Raw genomic sequence first — 17,387 nt, forward strand, 5'->3', positions numbered from 1 at the left:
AGAACAAGGTGACAGAAGAATTGACTCATAGCTTCCCATGACTGGCAACAGGCCAAGAGGAGTACAATCTCAGACATACAGCTTCCTTGGCTTCTAACCCTTAAATGAGAGAGAGGAGCGGTGGATCAAGCCTCCATCCATTCCAGTCACTTGGGTGCATTGCTTGCACCTGAGCTCCCTGGGTTAGCCACACCTTGTGATCAACCGTTGGTTCAGGCTGTGACCTGGCAATTCCACTGCAGCTTGTTATGTTGATTCTGGTGCCCAAAGCTCTCCCTGGTCATCATGATCTCTTACCTCAATGATTCAGAGCAGCCACTTCTCATGGTGCTGGAGCTGTGGCTTCATTTGCAACATGTGATGCTGTTTCTTGTACTGATGTCTGTGTTAGTAACAGTGCTTTCAGGTAACGTACCATTTGACAGTTTGTTTTACAAGCTGTTTTAGCGTCAAGACACAGGACAAAGACCAACAATAAATGAGGAGAGTCAGAGACAAAAGTTGGTTGGTAGAAACAGGCAGGTGTTTTTTATTTCATGTGGCACAGCATTAGGCAGACAACCCAAGAAACAGTTTCTAACAAAAACCAAAACTATTGCTCCCAGGAACCATCCCCCAAACAAGGGTCTACTGCCAACAGCAGCACTGAGATGTCCTTGCCTGTCCACTCTAATCTCCTCATATTTTGCACATGCTTAGGCTGTATCTTAGCTGTGAGCATCCTTTCCAAGGACACTACCTTTTTAAGATACAATATCTTTAGACAGCATACAGACTGTGCAGTATCACCAAAGTACAATCTCCTCAAGCCATGCTAAAATATAACGCTATCTCTGGAGAGAAGGCTTTGCAACCGCCTCACCTCTCTCTGAGGTAATACAATGCTGTTTCTTAGCTGACAACATAAGGGGCACCTGAGGGAAGATCAATATGGCTTCAGAGTCTATTTTTAAACTCCTGATGCAGTAGTGAGAACCTGGAAGGAAGTCTGCTGAGACGCTGCGTGAGCACCTCTTCCACCTATGGCTGCTGCAGGACACTAGCAGTGCCAGAAGGCTGGGTCTACCTTCACCAAAGAGGGCAAGGACATACTCTTCTCTAAATATAAAGGGCATATGGGGAGAGAGGTCAGCTGAAGATCACAACAGACCATAACCTTTGCGTTACTCCTCAGGCAAGAGGTAAGAAATGACTGCAGTATGGGAAGTTACACAGTTCGCACTCCGGATTAAAGGCATGAAGAATGGCTGGCGGAAGGAAGACATTTTAAAGACAGAGGGCAAAGCTTTTGAAGCCTTGGGATATAATTTTTCATTATTATCTACAGATTATTCTCTCTATATATACTATTTTTTTCTTTCTAAATTAAGAAAATAAACATTTATTAACAAGTCACCGGGTCAAGCCTTGCTCTTTACTGAAGCCAAATCCATTGACTTCAGTGAGAGGGAGCCCCGTGTAAACAATAAAGGGCAAATGTGGCCCTTGATGTCCTGAAAAGTTTGCTTATATCTATTTCTTTCAATTCTGCAAGGAGATACAGATTTAAGGGTGAATTATTTGTTAAGAATTTCTCTTCAGTTATCATGGGAGTGTCAATGAGATGTAGCAAAAGAGCAAGAAAAAGGAACAGAAAATTAAACAATGCTTTGAAGAGAGAATTTAATCCACGTTTCAGAGCAAAAATGCCAAAAGAGAAGGGCTACAGGCCTTTACTTTCTAAGTAACCACAAAATCCTTCATCTAGCCTTGGTGGAACAGTGCACAACTACATAAAACACAAGAAACCAAATGCTTCTTTTACTTTGCAAACATAATTTACCCAAAAGTAAACAGGGTCATCCCTTTGGGTCCCCTGCAACTCCAGCTGTCAGCACAGTGTGGTCTCAGTCACTGAAGACTTGTCTACTGTGCAGATGTGTAAAACCTGTGGTGCCCTACAAATGTAACTTAACATTTTCAACATAAGAAACAGTAGGTTCTTTTAGACACAGAACAGTACAATTTTGGATGCATTTACCACTTTTATTTCACTATGCAGAAACATACATTCACCATGTGTTGTGATGCAGCTGACAGTGTAATGGACTCTATCCCTTCAGTGGGTATTATAGCTGAACACTAACGAGTTTTCAGTGGATGTTCTGTACAGGTTAAGGCTTGACTCTGAACTAGATAGTAAATGCTGACCAGATTCTCAAACAGATTTTTTTTCTTTTTCCTCTGAGAACAAAAAGGGAAATCAATAGAAAACCATCGTGGTTATTTTAGATTAATAACTTTCTAATGCTGCAAACTAAGTAAAATACAGATTTTTTTTTCCAAAATAACTACATATAATTTACAAGGTTAGGATCTGTGAAGGGTGACCAGAAGCTGACTCTGAACAACGCTGACAAAAATCGTTAAAGTTAATATGCTAAAATCATTACTACCTCATAAGGTATTCAGTCAGGTATACAAAGCACACTTTGTAAGCATTTAAATATTTCGATAAGAGTAAAGATTCATCATTGTTTATCGGGCAGTAATAAAACAAGATGAAACAAATATAAGATTCAAGTTGTTTACCGAATAAACTGTGTTATTGGCACATCTAAAGTGTGGTAAAACGTTATACACAGTACCTATAGAGCTTCTAGCATTTTGGGGGTAATCTTCATTTACAATATCCGTAAACAAAAGGCTTGCCACCTAACAAATTTTAATCTGTTTAGACTTTCATAAACTGTGAAAGGCATGAACTGTTTATGTGTTACATGAGATCACTGTTTATATTGTTTATGAACGTGCAGGTATAGCTGAAAACTTAGACATTTTAAGAAAATTAAAAATGCTGCTTTTCTGTAATTTTATCGTTGCTTCATGCAATATTGTTTAACTGCTGCTGATTCAGATTGCTTTCTATGGGAACAGATCTCTGCCAGTTTCTTTATTTAAACGGTCAAGATAAATTCTTCTGTACTGAAATTTTCCATACACAGATACAAGTCAGTCAGGTTGGAACTCAGACTCCATAGAGGCTCTCGTATTCCTACGGATGTGCACGTCTGGATTCATATGCAGTCTAGATTATTCCTGCAAGAAAGAGAACAGAGTTAATTATTTGAAATAACTGCTATCTTACAAAAGAGATTTCGTCCGGTTTCTTGCATAAAAACATATCATCCCAGTATAAGCAACTTGGCCAAAATCCAAAGTCCAGTGACGCCAGTGGAAAGAAGTAGTGACATCAATAGACTTTAACTGAGCCACTTTACATTTTCTCTGAAACAATTAGCAGAATGCCACAAGAATCACGGCTACTCACTCCTCAGTGATTGGTTCCATCTTCCAAATAAACAACAGATACTGAAATTCAGTTTTCTTTAGGTCTCTATATCCAAAACCAGGAGAGCAAAACAGCTTCAAAAGGTGCTGTGCATCACACTCTGTTAATTACACCGAAGGCTAGAGAATATATATTGTTTTTAAGAATAAAATGCTGCTGTAGATTTAGACAAATTAGACAAGCAGCTTTTTTTTTTTTTTCTTCTGAGTATGGCATTCAAAGCAATTTGTGCAATGGTGCTGGCATTAGCAGCTTTTAACGTAGCAGGTTAGTATGCATGACATGTTTCTGCACATAGAGTAAATACAGTAATATTAAGATGTCTGTTCAGCCAACCACAACTGGAGAGCATGCCTTTATGGAAAAAAAAAAAGCTCGACACAAGAATGCTGCATCATCATCTCATCCTTATAAACAATGCTGCTTTAAAACACAGTATGTCCTTTAAAATACAAGAAAGCCAAGACATCCAAATGCTGACACACTGGGTTCACAACAAAAATCAAAAGCAGGTTAGACCATATCTTTGCAAGTTTGGAATAAAGCTTAACTTATAACATATCTGCATGAACACTGAAAAAGCAGCTCTAGGTCTTACTCTTAGCATTTTTTAAACAAAATGCATACCTTTAAGAACAAAAATAGTTTGTTCTTAAATGACATAGAAGCAGACAACAGGTATTTTTTTGACTTCAGGATTAGAAATTAGTCAGTATCAAAGCACGGACAATGAGGAATTTGCAGAGCCAACATAAGCAAATGAGCAGTTTCTGTTTCTCCCGCTGGCACTATTAAATGAAGACATTCAGAGCTGAACGGGCTTTGCATTCAAAAAGCAGAACTGATAAACAGCACGAATGCAACTTGCAAATGCCAGAGAGAAAAAGTGAAGTTAGAGGTGAAATATGGTAGGAAAACAACCTTTGCAACATGCCAGCCTAGGAAAATCATCTAGTCTTCTTACCTGTGGTCAATCCTCCCCATCTTCTGGTGTGATTTCTGTCTCTTTATGTACCACTACTTTGGTCACTGACATGTCAGGGTGCTGCTCTTTGGCTTCTTTAATTGCCTGAGCCAGCGCCTATCCCAAGGAAACCACAGAAGGGCAAAAACAAAAAGGAGGTGGAACATGCATGATCAGTAGCAAGGTGGAGAGATTCATGAGATATTACATAATTTACAAATGAGGAAAATGATTAAAATATGAAATATACCATCACTGATTTAACTACTAGTCCAGATTAATTTAAGACATGTCAGTTTGAACAGCATCTTTTAAAACAACGCTTAGTAACGTTCTGTTTGGTAGTCTTCAGGGTAGCCTTGAACAGCTTAGAGATTTTACCTGATCATGATCAATATCTGCATCTCCTGTGATGACTATTCGTTTTTCGATTCTTGTCTCTGAGATGCCTCCTTTCACAGTCTAAATGAGAGCGATAAATACATATCAGTAACCTGCTTTAAAGAGTGATGCAGCCCATTCGTTGAATGATGATGAATCCAGGTATGACTGGACTAAACAAATTCTGGGCAAACAGAGGGGATAACCCTGTACTGCAATTGGAGCTTGCTCTGATCTGGGGGTTGGACCTCTCCAGAGATAATTTTGTGATGTTAACCAACATCAATTCAGATATTTGCACGTGGTGGGTCAAAACTGGCAAGTACTAGTGGTAAATTCATCCCAGAATTCATCTGATATACAGACAGCTCATGTTAAGACCTAGATAAATCCTACTGCAGGCTTCAGAAGAACAGAGAGGCTGTATAGCCCTTGTATAGCTCATTTTCAGGTGAACTACACTGCAGAAAGATGAAACACTGTCTTCATGGAATATTAGTAGGAGAGCTATCACTGTACAAACAGGGTTTCTGCTGAGAGAAGTCCTGTTACTGGACTGCTGCCATGAAATGTGGAAGACCCAGCATTATTTGTCTGCTCAGCCATAAGCTTTCTGTCTGGCTTCGGGCAAGCTCCTTACAGTACAACACAACGTTGCAACAACCACAGTGTCTAAGCTGACTGAATGTCCCATTATGACCATATTATACAGATTTACAATGCCATTTCAACACTGCAGACCAAATAGCGCAGGACTCAAAAGCAGTACAGTCCTGTCAACACATCCTCATGCTGAGGAAAATTATTCCTTCCCTGGAACCATTTGACGCCAACTTGGCTACATTGTTCCCCGTTTCAGAGAGTATTTGCAGCTAATTCAAATGGCTCAGCACAGCAGTGTAGACATACCCAAAGGGTTTATACTTCTCAGACCATTATTAAGTCCTTGGATGATATGTTAATCAAGCTAATATACCCAAAGGCAGGTGAATGAAAACAGGAAGCCAAAACAGACAGGATTTTGTCCAGAGATGATAAGCATGTGTCTATGTTTTAAAATAATAGAAGCTAAGAAAACACAGATCCTTCAGAAAACAAAAAAAAAAGCTTCCCATTTCCGGAGGACTCACTTTGGTGATATGTGTAGTGGTTGTAGTGCTGGTGGTTTCAGACGTGATAGTTTGCGCGCTCATCAGCACACCAGGCTCTGAGTCAGCACCACTATCCACCTACAGAACCAAATAACAATCATCAAAAACATACTCTAGAGCACAGGACGACAAGAACTGAACTTCCCTGTTTTTGTTGTTCTTCATAGAGAAAATTACTTAACAAAAGGGAAAAAGCTGCTGTTAAGGTGATCATGTGTCAGCATTTCTCTCTGCATTATGACTCCTCCTCTGGAAGGACAGATGAGAAGTTGGGGCTTTGAAACCTGTAGTTTTATCGGTGTTCTCAAAGGGCCCTACATCAGGACACACCGGTCACCGTCAGGTAGAATCATACAATCACCAAGGTTGGAAAAGACCTAAAAGATCATCCAGTCCAATCATTCACCTATCACCAATAGCTCCCACTAAACCATTTCCCTCAACACAACAACCAAATGTTCCTTGAATGTTTGTACAATACACTTACGCACATATTCCCCACGCTAGCACTGAATTCTTGAACAATAGTCCACACTGAGGCATACAGTAAAACATGGATGAAGAAAGATGAGTTCCTCAAGGCCATGTCAATTAGATGCTGGCTTTTGCAGAATTTCTTACCTGTGAAGATTCATACGTAATGGTTTTTGTTTCTGTATGGACTACTGGCACTTCCTTTGTTGAAATTTCAAGGTTTTCCCCCCCAGTAGAAACACTACTGAAACTGATCGTTTCAGTCTTCACAACTGGTGACTGTGTGAACAAAAAAAAAGGGATTGGAAAACTCAGTAAAGCTTCTGGGTTTCTCGGAATTTACTTTTTTTTTTTTTTTTTTTTGCATGGGAAAAGAATGGGTGGCAATAAAAAGCGCTCTGCATTTTAAGAAACACAAGCGAAAAGAATCTCTTTGTTATAATGGTACACACACGTATACACTGCTGGCAATTTAACACTATTCTGGATTACACGAGGACAAGCTTCAGGAAAGATGTAAACATTACACGTGTTCTCAGAATGACAAGAGAACAAATCCTATTCAGGCTTACTTTTCCATTCAGCTTTCAGGAAAAAAAAAAAAAGGAGCAAAACAAAGTCTCTACCCTCCTGCAAAATACTTCTTGAAATTCTGCTAATGGGGCTAACACAGGAATCACAGATTGCTTGAGACATAGTACAATGATCTACAATTGTATCAAGCACGGAAAAAAAATTATTTTCTGTCTTGGAGGACATGCAAACTTTGCCAATCCTGATGGATTTTCCCAAAGAGAATGCCAGCTGAATCCCTGTTCCCCACTGCATAAAAAGCCAGCAAATGAGGCATTTCTCTGCAGCATGAAAAGCGCTTTTGGGTAAAATATGCATGGCATTTATCCAAGGATGGAAACCAGCAACAAGCCTTGCAGGTGCCATGCAAGGAGGAAATAAGAGGAGAAACAAACTGCGTGCTGTAAAGATGCAATCATACAAGTCTTGTACTCTTTACTTTCCATGAGAGGAATTGAATTAGTCCACTACCGCATACATTTACAACTCAGCACAAGAACTGATTTAATAATGAGTTACCTCAAAATGAGGTTTTCTTTCCAAAGAGTCTGAAACGTGGACTGATGTGCTGTGCTCCTCCGCTTGCTCATGAGAAGTAGCTGCAGCAATGCCTTCCTGTTTGGTTACAGCTTTGTGAGCCTCCCTTTTTTCCTCTTTAGCCCCCTTAGTCACAGCAGAGCCTTCCTTCCCTTTTGCGATAGCAGATGCTGCCTGAGCCTGAGCATCTGCAAGTCCAGCCACTGTAGCAGGATCCCCACTCGCATGCACATTCATCCCACGTCTCTCCTCGATAACCACAGTCTCCTGTACAACCTTTGTCACTGCGTCCTGGTGTGGCTGAGCTGCTTGCTTCATTTCACTGGAAGTTATCTCCTGAGATGCCGTCGTGTCTACTCTCTGTAGGGAAACAGGAAAAAGAAACCCAATGTTGAAAGCAGACAACGCTACACAGAGCAGCCCCTCAGCTTAATGTACTGTGAACATAAATAAAAACAGGGTATTACATTTTGCCAATTTATTTCTCTCGCATTGACGGATTTTCAGTCTAAGGACATCGTCAGAAAAATAGAAATGAAAAATAAAACATGAATTACGACTTCAGAAGTGAAACGTCAGTGTTTTTATCCTTTGTATTTTTGTGCGAGTTTTATAAAGGCAAAATACAGCACCCTGTAAAATGACCAAAATAAAGTGAAATGAGATTTAAAAGAAAAACACAACACTTTTTTTTTTTAATCCCTTTTGGTGAAGTTTCTGTTGCGATCTCTTGTAATAAAGAAAAAAAGGCACAACAATGTTAGCCATACAGGATTTGAGTTGTGCATAAAAACAGGAAACAAAAGCAAATCAGAAGTCGCCATTGTGCAGTTATAACAGCGAGGGATGGAATCAAACGGCCACCTGCACCCAGCTATGGGAAGTAGTAGTAACCCCTCCTATGAACTCAGTTGGCTTTCTGGCGGACTCTATTAAACTGAAGATATCTGAGCCATCCAGGGTTTTTTCACCGGTGGACTGTTTAGTCTAAACAGACAAAGAAATGGAGAGTCATGAACAGATGAAAGGCCAACCACATGCGCAGAGATATTAACTGACAAAACTGGAGGCAGAGACAGAGGAAAGGAAGAGAAGGTTGCGGGGGCACAGGGAGGTTGGGATCAGGATAAGGATGGGAAAATAAACTAGAAAAAAAAATCATAATGGCTGTAGTAAGCAATAGTTACGAAGCATACTTGTTAGCACTGGCGTTCTGCTCGTTCAAGCAAACCTTTTTACCCTTTGGTTAACAAGCAACAGCAGCAACACCACACATCAGTAACGTGGAACTTTAAATAAACCGGAAAAGTTGAAAGCCTTACATAACGCCTGCTTTAGACTGTGGTACGGATTCAAATTATGAGGAAAAAAAATAAGCTGGGTTGGCTGCTGTCAACATAAAGCCAGGCAGCAGGAGAACTGAAAGGCAGGGTAGTGTGAGGGCATTGCCTAAAAGAAGTCATGCTTTAATCTTTAAACTGTGGCATGAAGTCAAAGCCTCTTGTTACCACTACTTTTGATGCAGACGACTCAGTAACATAGTGAGCAGTAGCAATGGTAAATGGTTGTTCTCTGGAGTATCTCCACTCAGACACGCTCTTATCTTTCCAGGCAAATGCGCCTGCTTTTACAGCTTCACCGTCAAGGTGTTTTTCTGCTTTGCCAAGCTGCAAGCTTCCCAGTAACTGCAAATCTTGGTCCATCCTCAGTGTTTTTTTCAAGGTCTCCTCTTCAGGACTTTGCAACTGAGATTCCGCTTCCTTTATGGGCGTCAGGGAGTCAGACAGCTTTCTTTTTGTACTCTGCACATCGGCCTTCTCCTCAGTGACAGGCTCTACGATCCCATACTTGGCCACTACTGGAATGATTTTCACAGATTCTTGTGCTTCCTTCTCCCTTTTTTGCAAGACTTCTACAGAAGGCTGCACTGTTTTCTCTCCCTCTTTAGTTTTACTTGTCATGGTCACAATTTTCCCAGACACAGCATCATAGGACTTTCCTAAGGTTTTCTGCTTATTCTCATCTTTGGATTGTATTTCACTTTCCAAGTCCTCAAAGCTCAGAACAGTACTGGATTTTAGTACCTCGGCCGGAATGCCAGCTTTACTGCTCACAGTCACCACTCTGTATGTCACATTTTTTTTCGATTCACCATCAGCTACCTCAGAAGGTACTCTGTCTATAATAACCCAATCCTCAGTGCCCTATATTTGAGATATAAAAGCTAAATTAGAATATCTGAAGGTTTATCTGCGTTTCAGGAGCACTAAAGCATGAAGTCTTTTAAGAAATCAATGCTGCGTCTTCAGAAAGCGTATAATAATTTTACCACTGAACTTCTCAGAGCAGTTACTAAACAAATAAACAGCATCACCTTGGGCAAAGTACAATTTCTTGTAGGTTTCTTCCCGTTAGATGCCCATATAATGTGAACACACACACACAAAAAAACTTTTGCCACACTTCTCTGCAGTAATTTGAAGCAGAATGAAATGATCATCAGAACCATCCTGAGGTTAAAAATCATACATTGCCATCGTTCGTAATGCTCCACTTGGAAACAAGTTACAAAAATAGAGCAAATAAGCCCATTCAACTGTATCCTGGTTGCAACAACCACACTCTTGATGAGGCTTTAGAACAGTATGCATTTGTATGTAGCTGCAGTCTGCACCGCAGTCTGCTTTTGCTAGAAAACATCAACCCCCTTCAGCATTATTTAAATTTAATAGTATAACAGTAAATGCCATACTACTAAGGATATTGAACTGAAAGCAACATCTTTTTTCTCCTTATGCAAATATACTACATGATTTGCTTTGACTATGCAATCGGCATCCACTTATTTGACTGTAAGACTGTAACTTTTGCATTTAACTAAGCAAATGTGGTTATTTAAAATTGAATGAATTAAAAATAACCTCTAGGGATGATGGGATACTTTTCTGGATAATGATTTGATGAGAAGTAACCAAAGTGTCAGCAGATTCTCCTTCCTGTAGCTTCTTCTCTATCACACTCGGCTAATAGAAAAACCAATAAGAACACAAAGTTCACCATCACTCAGAACAATCTGGATTCACTTGACAGTACGTAGGAAATTCGTTCGAATGACAAAAGTGCCCCATTCATCACAGAGTTCTCAGTGTAACTTATGCTGGAAATGCATGCACAACTGCAAACAACATCCACAAACAGGACCGTGCAAGTAGAGTTGTAACTAGCTGACAAATCAGTCTGTAGCCATAAGCACCAAAGGGGCCACATTCCTCTGAATTTGGCCTTGAAAACATCCATCTCTAAAATTATGAAATAAGTAAGTAAAATAAAAAAATGGTTTGGAAAGGAAACAACTATAATAATAAAATTAATATTTTTCAGACTATCTGACTGTATTTCAAGAAAGTATGATTTGTTTTTACCTGCATTTCAAGGAATGTAGTACCTCCTTTCTGCAATACAATGAGTTTTTCTGATTTTTCTCTTTCTTCTTTGGTCTAATGTCAGGGGAATAAATGGTTTCAGTAAATGGAGGGCATATAGTCCACTACAATAGCTTATTATATTTCTTTATAAATTATTTACTGCATGGTAAGTTAAGCAATAGAATTAAAGAAAATAATTTTACCTTTCTCTGTCCAGGACATTCAGGTCAGTGCAAAGTAGAAATGAGTGTAAAGTTTGCATTACAGGAAAAATAAAAAATTGAGTAATACCTGGGCGTGGATGTATGGCATTTATTTTATCCTATGTCATTCGCTTAGAGTTTGTCTGGTGCCAACTGATGTGGCTTCCATCTACAGCCTAAGAACAGGGCCCTCTGCCTCACTCTGGCTTTATCTCGTACCCAAACTAACAGCTTCCTCTTACAGCACGACATCAACATCCTCCTTGACTTTACCCCATCAATGCCTTTCCAGTGCTGTAAAAATAACAGTACCCAAGGCTGAGGATCAATCTTCAACTTGAGAAACTTCAAAATATTGCTCATGCTTGCTTTCCTAGGCCCTCTGAGTGTCAGGCTCAGTCACCCTGCTATTCTTCCTGCTTCTGGGCTGGCCACCTTCTTTATTTGGCTGAAGCATCTTGGCCCCCCATGAGCAAAGCAGGTTTCTTGCCAGACCTTTTGTACCCACTTTCAAGGCAGCTGTACTCATTAGGTATGCATCTATAAACTAGAGATAGGAGAGCAGAAGTGACTCGTGTACCTGGCTGCAGTAAGAGGCATAACTCCTCTATTTCTCAAGTGCTGGTTTAATTCAATCCAGACCAGCCTAAACATTGTTAAGGATTTTGTTAATATGACAGATTTCATGTTCTGCAGCTATCTGGCTACCATTATAGTAGCCATTAAAAATTATTTCTCATAACCAAATAAAACCAAATAATTTCTTCCCATTATTGTGCGAACCAACTGGCGACAAGACAGGCTCATACTGACCAAACACGAACATACCAAACACTCCATGTGTGTGCTTTACTATCCTCTCTGTTCCACTTTTATTGTATCAGCCTTCAAGAGCTAGTTGCAACAGAACTGAATACACCTTTAAATTGGCTTTAAATTATATTCTGAGTCGAATGTGTAGCATCTTTGAAGATGTTAAGCTACCACACAAGGAAGGTGTAAGTGCTTTGGATCCTAACTGCCTCTGCATTTCCTAGTAAGTGTCACAGTGCTGATTTTGACTGTGCATGGTTCAGCTTTTCCTGAAAAATTATTCTCTTAGCAGGACATGAAAGCTGAAACCATCCTGCCACGCACAGACAGAAATGATGTCATATGTTACCTGCAGTGTGGTGCCAGAATTCACCTTAGAGCTAGGCTCTGAGAGTTAGGCTCTCAAATATGCTCTTCTTTTTCTAAAATTCCTTTGCTTAGATGCATGTAAAATATAGTAACTGGACACTGCTTTTGAGCAAGTCCTTTTCTTCTGCTAAGAATGTTATCAGATCAGGATATCTCTTGCGCTTTCCATTTTCGAATGAATAGTTAAGTTAGGGCACCTCAGGGTAAAACCTTCAATACCAACATTTTGTTACTCAAATTGCAAACTAATTAAGACATGAAACAAACTCAGGGGGTTATCTTTGCTTCACTCACACTCCTCTGACGCGGGTTCAGCTACCCAGACATTCCCTTTTCACAAGGTCTTTACATCTTTAGTATGCCAGGTGCATTCTGTTTATTAGACTTACAATTTTACTTGTAAGACAGAAGACCTGCTTTTTTATCTATTATGATTAATGACATCAGACAGTTGGAGGTGACTGTTACCCTCTGCTCTGCTCTCATGAGAAGCAGTACTACACCTGGAACACTGCAGGTGTTAGGGTTAGGGTTCAGCTCTGCGTCCCACAGCACAAGAAGAATGTGAACCCATTGAAGAGTTCAGAGGAGGGCCATGATGCTGATCAGCAGGATGGAGCACCTCTCCTATGGAGAAAGGCTGAGAGAAGCGGGGTCGTTCAGCCTCAAGATGAGAAGGCTCCAGGGAAACCTTAATGTGGCCTTCCATTATTTGAAAGGGGCCTACAGGAAAGCTGGAGAGGGACTTTTTACAAGGACATGTAGTGATAGGCCCAGTTATAATGGATTTAAACTAAAAGAAAACAGATTCAGGTTAAATATAAGGAAAAAAATTTCACTCAAAGGGCGGTGAAGTGCTAGCACAGCTGCCAAGAGAAGCTGTGGTGCCCCATCCCTGGAGGTGCTCCAGGCCAGGTTGGATGGGGCCCTGGGCAGCTGAGCTGCTGGGGGGCAGCCCTGCCCACAGCACGGGGGTGGGACTGAGTGGGCTTTGAGATCCCTTCCAACTTAAATCATTCTATCTATGATCTATTGGTCCGAAAAAACAAGAGAACATCATAAAGATGATTCCTGTGAGACAGAAACCAGGTAAGTGCAATGTAATAAAAAAATTACCTTCATGCAGGCTACACAAGCAAGCTGCTGTTTGCTCTACTGGATTTAATCAAGATGTTCTCTGCTTGTTGAGAACACTTATAAGGCAACACTAACACAACACTGTTGCCTCTACATCTCATTATCTACACATAACCTAAATAAAAGACTGTTTTTAAATGGTGTGAGCAAGATTTTTTTTCCTGCATATGCACAACATGAGAATGCACACTCTTGGCAATCTGCACTGGCTCTTCAATGGATAAGCAGCAGACAGCAGCAAGTACCACCTCCCTTATGTAAGTGGGCAAGCAGGTCCAATTATCATCATTATTTCTTTTTCACCTTTAGAGACTGACAAGAGTTCTGCCCTTCGCTCTGTATTTTCCTGTCAGGCTTGGTACTGTACCTCCACCCATGTTGCTATGCCACTGCTCCCAAGCAGTCACCATTATTTAACATTTCCCTCAATCACCGTCATGTTTTCTTTCACGCATGGTCAGACTTCCTCAAGCTCACCGAACCTGTAAGGAAGCCAGCATTTTGCACCTTTATGGAGACCCAGTTCTACTTGGCGGCTTGCAGTGAATTCTGCAGGCTATTGTTATATATACAAATATAAGCTATCTGCTTTTCCTTGTACCCTTAATGCTAGAGCCTGTGTCGTGAGGAAAAGGAACACCTGCAAGGATGGGGGGGCCTCTAAAATCTCCTCAGAGCTACTGTAAGTAAAAATGAGTACATAAATGTATTATGAAGCTTTTCAGATCTCGCTGACCTCTTCAGGCACTAGCGGTTCAATCATAGGAGCCTCCTCCTGCCTTGCTGCAAGCCGAACGGGAGATGTGGAAAGCCTCTTCTCCCACTCATTAGACACAGCCGTTTCTGTGGAGGTTTCCAAGAAGGTTCGTTTCAGCTCGCTTATATTGGTCTGATGTTTCATCAGATCTTCCTGGGTTTTGTCTAGGTCCTGGACAGTTTTAAAAGAATAGAGCAGTTTGTAATACATCCTAAGCCAATGAAATTTCAGAGCCAAAACACGTAACTCGGTTAGTAAAGAGGAAAGTAACATCTTGAGGAGCCGGGGAGCACAGCACTAACACAAACACTCTGTGAAAATGTGGCATTTTGAGAGGTAACAGCATAGCATATCATTGTACAAGTGAGTATAAGTATACTCTTAAGGAGTTTATCCATATCACTACCATTTACACCTGATAAAGAGGCTTCAAACAAACATACATATGCGCGTGGAGGCACACACACATACGCACACGCGTTTATAAATTTATAAGTTAGAGAGCCACCATCATCTAGAAAAAAAAGCTACTTAATTTACTAGCAGGTGGGAATACACAGGTCATGCATCATAGTGCAGATTCACAGTTGACCACTAAAACTAACACACATGTACGCACATGCACTGCTATATACCAATACCAACCTCTAACATAAGATTACTATGTTTGACATACACATTTTCACCCTGTATTCGCTTAATCAGACTATTCTGAAAGAAGTGAAAAAGAAAGGGAAAGGTAAGGGACACAGTATTGAAAGGATACAAAATGCTGTTTCTACACATTTTTTCACAGAGAACCAACAGTAACATGCTGGGAGATATGAACACCTCCAACATCAGTACTTTAGTAACATCTGGACCTTCTGCTTCTGTACCTGTGCCTTTAGATCTCCGTCCTCCTCTTGATCCGACTGCCAGCATGAGAAAGATTTGAAAAAATACCTTACCCATCAATAGTACAGAAAGCTTTACATAAGTTGGTCAGTGAACTAGGTTCAGAGCACATTTTCTCTACATTAATGGCTTAAGGAGAATGCACAGACACACAAGCTGACTGAAATTTTCCAAATTCAGAGCAGGCCTCCTCTTTCCAAAGTTGTTAATTTTGAACAAAGAGTATTCAATATTTCCCTTTAAAATTCTCATTACCATTGTTTAACTTCCATTATTTAACTCTTCATTATCGTTGGTGCACTCTACTCTCGTATATACTCTAGCTACTTATGGAACAGAAGGTGGACTTTCTCATTGAGATCACTGCTGGTTTACAACCAAATGGCAATAACAAATTCTTCAGGAATCTGTAATCCCAAAGCTTAAATATGTGATGACATCTCTCAGGGCACAGGACATGTTTTGTATAAATGGACCGCAGGTGAACATGTGGAACTCTTTCTAAGGAATTAACCATATTTTATTTGCAAAAAAGTGTTATTTCCTTAACCTCAGTCCCACTCCATATTCATATAAATTAACTTCATTTTCAGTCTGCATATATTCTTTCAGCACCTATCTGCAGTGGATATTATAGATTACAAACACACAATATTCACTTCATCTCCACTTTTCAAAAGCAATGCAAAATGGATCACCAAGGCAGCCCATTTTCTGAGGGTTTAATTTTCAGATCGCAAGTATTTTCTGAAAACTGGGTGTCTGTAAGAAAAATAGAGGCTCACAAAATCTTCACCTCTAAAATAAAGATGGCACATAGCAAAATTACAGTGAATTTTTGCTAAATAATCTGAATATTTTAAAAACATGGTTTTAGGATTATGTTATGCTTTCTGTATGACTCAAAGCCTGAAGCTATGGAGTGCAAGTGACACTTCAAAGCATTCTGTGCTCCTGCCCAGCTTCAACAGGCATGGTTGTTGCTCCATTTGGATTGTTAATGCTTGTGCCTCTATTCTACTGTTAATTTTTCATACAGTCCTAATTAGTGAAATGACCCACTGGAAAATCTTTATCTGTTGACTACTTTATAACTCAGTTCAAATCTATTCTATTTACAGCCATGGCCAAATTGCCCCGACGCGTCATACACAGAACTCTTCCTTGATGATAATGGTAATGGTCTGAAGTATTAATGAGATCTTACTGAAAAGCTACAGTGGTGTTTGCAGTAAGGCTCTGTCTTCTACCAGATGTCAGACCAAATTCAGCTCATGTTTGCAGCTGCAACCATATTAATTATGAAAGCATTATATCCACTTCACTGGAGTCACACAGAGCTGAATTTGCCTGCATAGTCTACATACTGTGTTGTGGACATGAAGCTTATCAGTGTCAAGAAAAACCCACTTTTTAATGTTCCACATCTGAAGACAGTATGTGGATTACTGTTTGCAAGCTGAAGATGACGTGAAATTAATTGCACTGAAGGTATTTATAACTTGGAAAGACCTTTTCTCAGAAAACTTGAAAACTTCGCTATATCTGCTTCTCCCACTCCCTCTCTCCAACAGGCTGGAGATTATAAATGCTAAGAAGCAAGCACCAAACACCAGGACATGACCAACTAGGTAGGCACTTTTTGCATGGGTGATGCTGCTACTATCCCGCTATCCGCACAAGGCAGCGTGAGCTCAGTAGCCTCCAGATAAAATACAGAAATAAGATGAACGTGAAGGGTACCCCATGAACTCTGCTGGCCAAGGAAAGCTCTCGCACATGCACAGAGTGGGGGCCCTACACTGCAGGAGGAGACATGCATTTCAGCACTCATGCCTGGGGTCAGAGGGAGATGAAACCAAAGGCTCTCCCCTTGGGCAAGTGGGGGCCAGTGGCTGTACAAACCTCGGTGGCAGTGGTCTCACCATCAGCTGCAGTATCCGTCTGCTCACTGTCAGTCTATTTTGTTAGACAAGTAACCGGGTTCCAAGAGGAAGGCAGGAATAAAGAATAAACCCATCTCATCAGTACACGCAGGCCACACAGGCAGCCATTAAATTCAACATCCCTGTGAACTGCATTAGCATTGCTTTTCAAACCACGCACAAGTCAAAGAAGCAAAATAAAAGTGCTATATTAGTAAACAGAACAGACTCAGAGGAAGACTCAAGGCGTACTGTACACAGTATATGGCTTTACTGTAACAAATTTATAAGCCAAACAAAACGTTACTGGAAAAGTCGTATTTGGATAGTAGATTTTTTTTTTCTTAAGAAAGCCAGGTGGCTTTTAAAAATCTAAAAAAAAAAATAATATTTTCTAAACAAACTTTTCCTCCCAAAATGATTTTTTTTAATATTATTTATCTTTTTTGT

The 17,387-nt window shown here is 40.2% G+C and overlaps 1 protein-coding gene across 7 annotated transcripts in view; it reads right to left on the reverse strand.

Annotated features, from left to right (window-relative positions):
* Positions 1–1,643: 1,643 nt before the first annotated feature.
* EPB41L3 (erythrocyte membrane protein band 4.1 like 3) overlaps positions 1,644–17,387 on the reverse strand; it is a 134,498-nt gene continuing 118,754 nt past the window's right edge. For 2 of the 7 annotated variants that reach the window (XM_065751999.1, XM_065751998.1), the window contains exons 12-21: positions 16,918–16,971; positions 14,994–15,029; positions 14,095–14,286; positions 8,276–8,398; positions 7,394–7,771; positions 6,449–6,580; positions 5,807–5,905; positions 4,677–4,757; positions 4,296–4,412; positions 1,644–3,078 (exon numbers count right to left, since the gene is read on the reverse strand). In XM_065751999.1, the coding sequence (XP_065608071.1) occupies positions 4,302–4,412; positions 4,677–4,757; positions 5,807–5,905; positions 6,449–6,580; positions 7,394–7,771; positions 8,276–8,398; positions 14,095–14,286; positions 14,994–15,029; positions 16,918–16,971 (1,206 nt within the window). In that variant the 3' untranslated portion in view covers positions 1,644–3,078; positions 4,296–4,301. Of the gene's footprint in view, positions 3,079–4,295; positions 4,413–4,676; positions 4,758–5,806; positions 5,906–6,448; positions 6,581–7,393; positions 7,772–8,275; positions 8,399–8,919; positions 9,616–10,332; positions 10,435–10,833; positions 10,909–14,094; positions 14,287–14,760; positions 14,827–14,993; positions 15,030–16,917; positions 16,972–17,387 lie in introns of all 7 variants that reach the window. The other 5 variants (XM_065751993.1, XM_065751994.1, XM_065751996.1 and 2 more) reach the window with 5 other exon arrangements.

The sequence above is a fragment of the Cyrtonyx montezumae genome, unplaced genomic scaffold, assembly GCF_038088225.1.
Source record: "Cyrtonyx montezumae isolate F1298 unplaced genomic scaffold, pur_monq_1.0 scaffold_8, whole genome shotgun sequence".
NCBI lineage: Eukaryota > Metazoa > Chordata > Aves > Galliformes > Odontophoridae > Cyrtonyx > Cyrtonyx montezumae.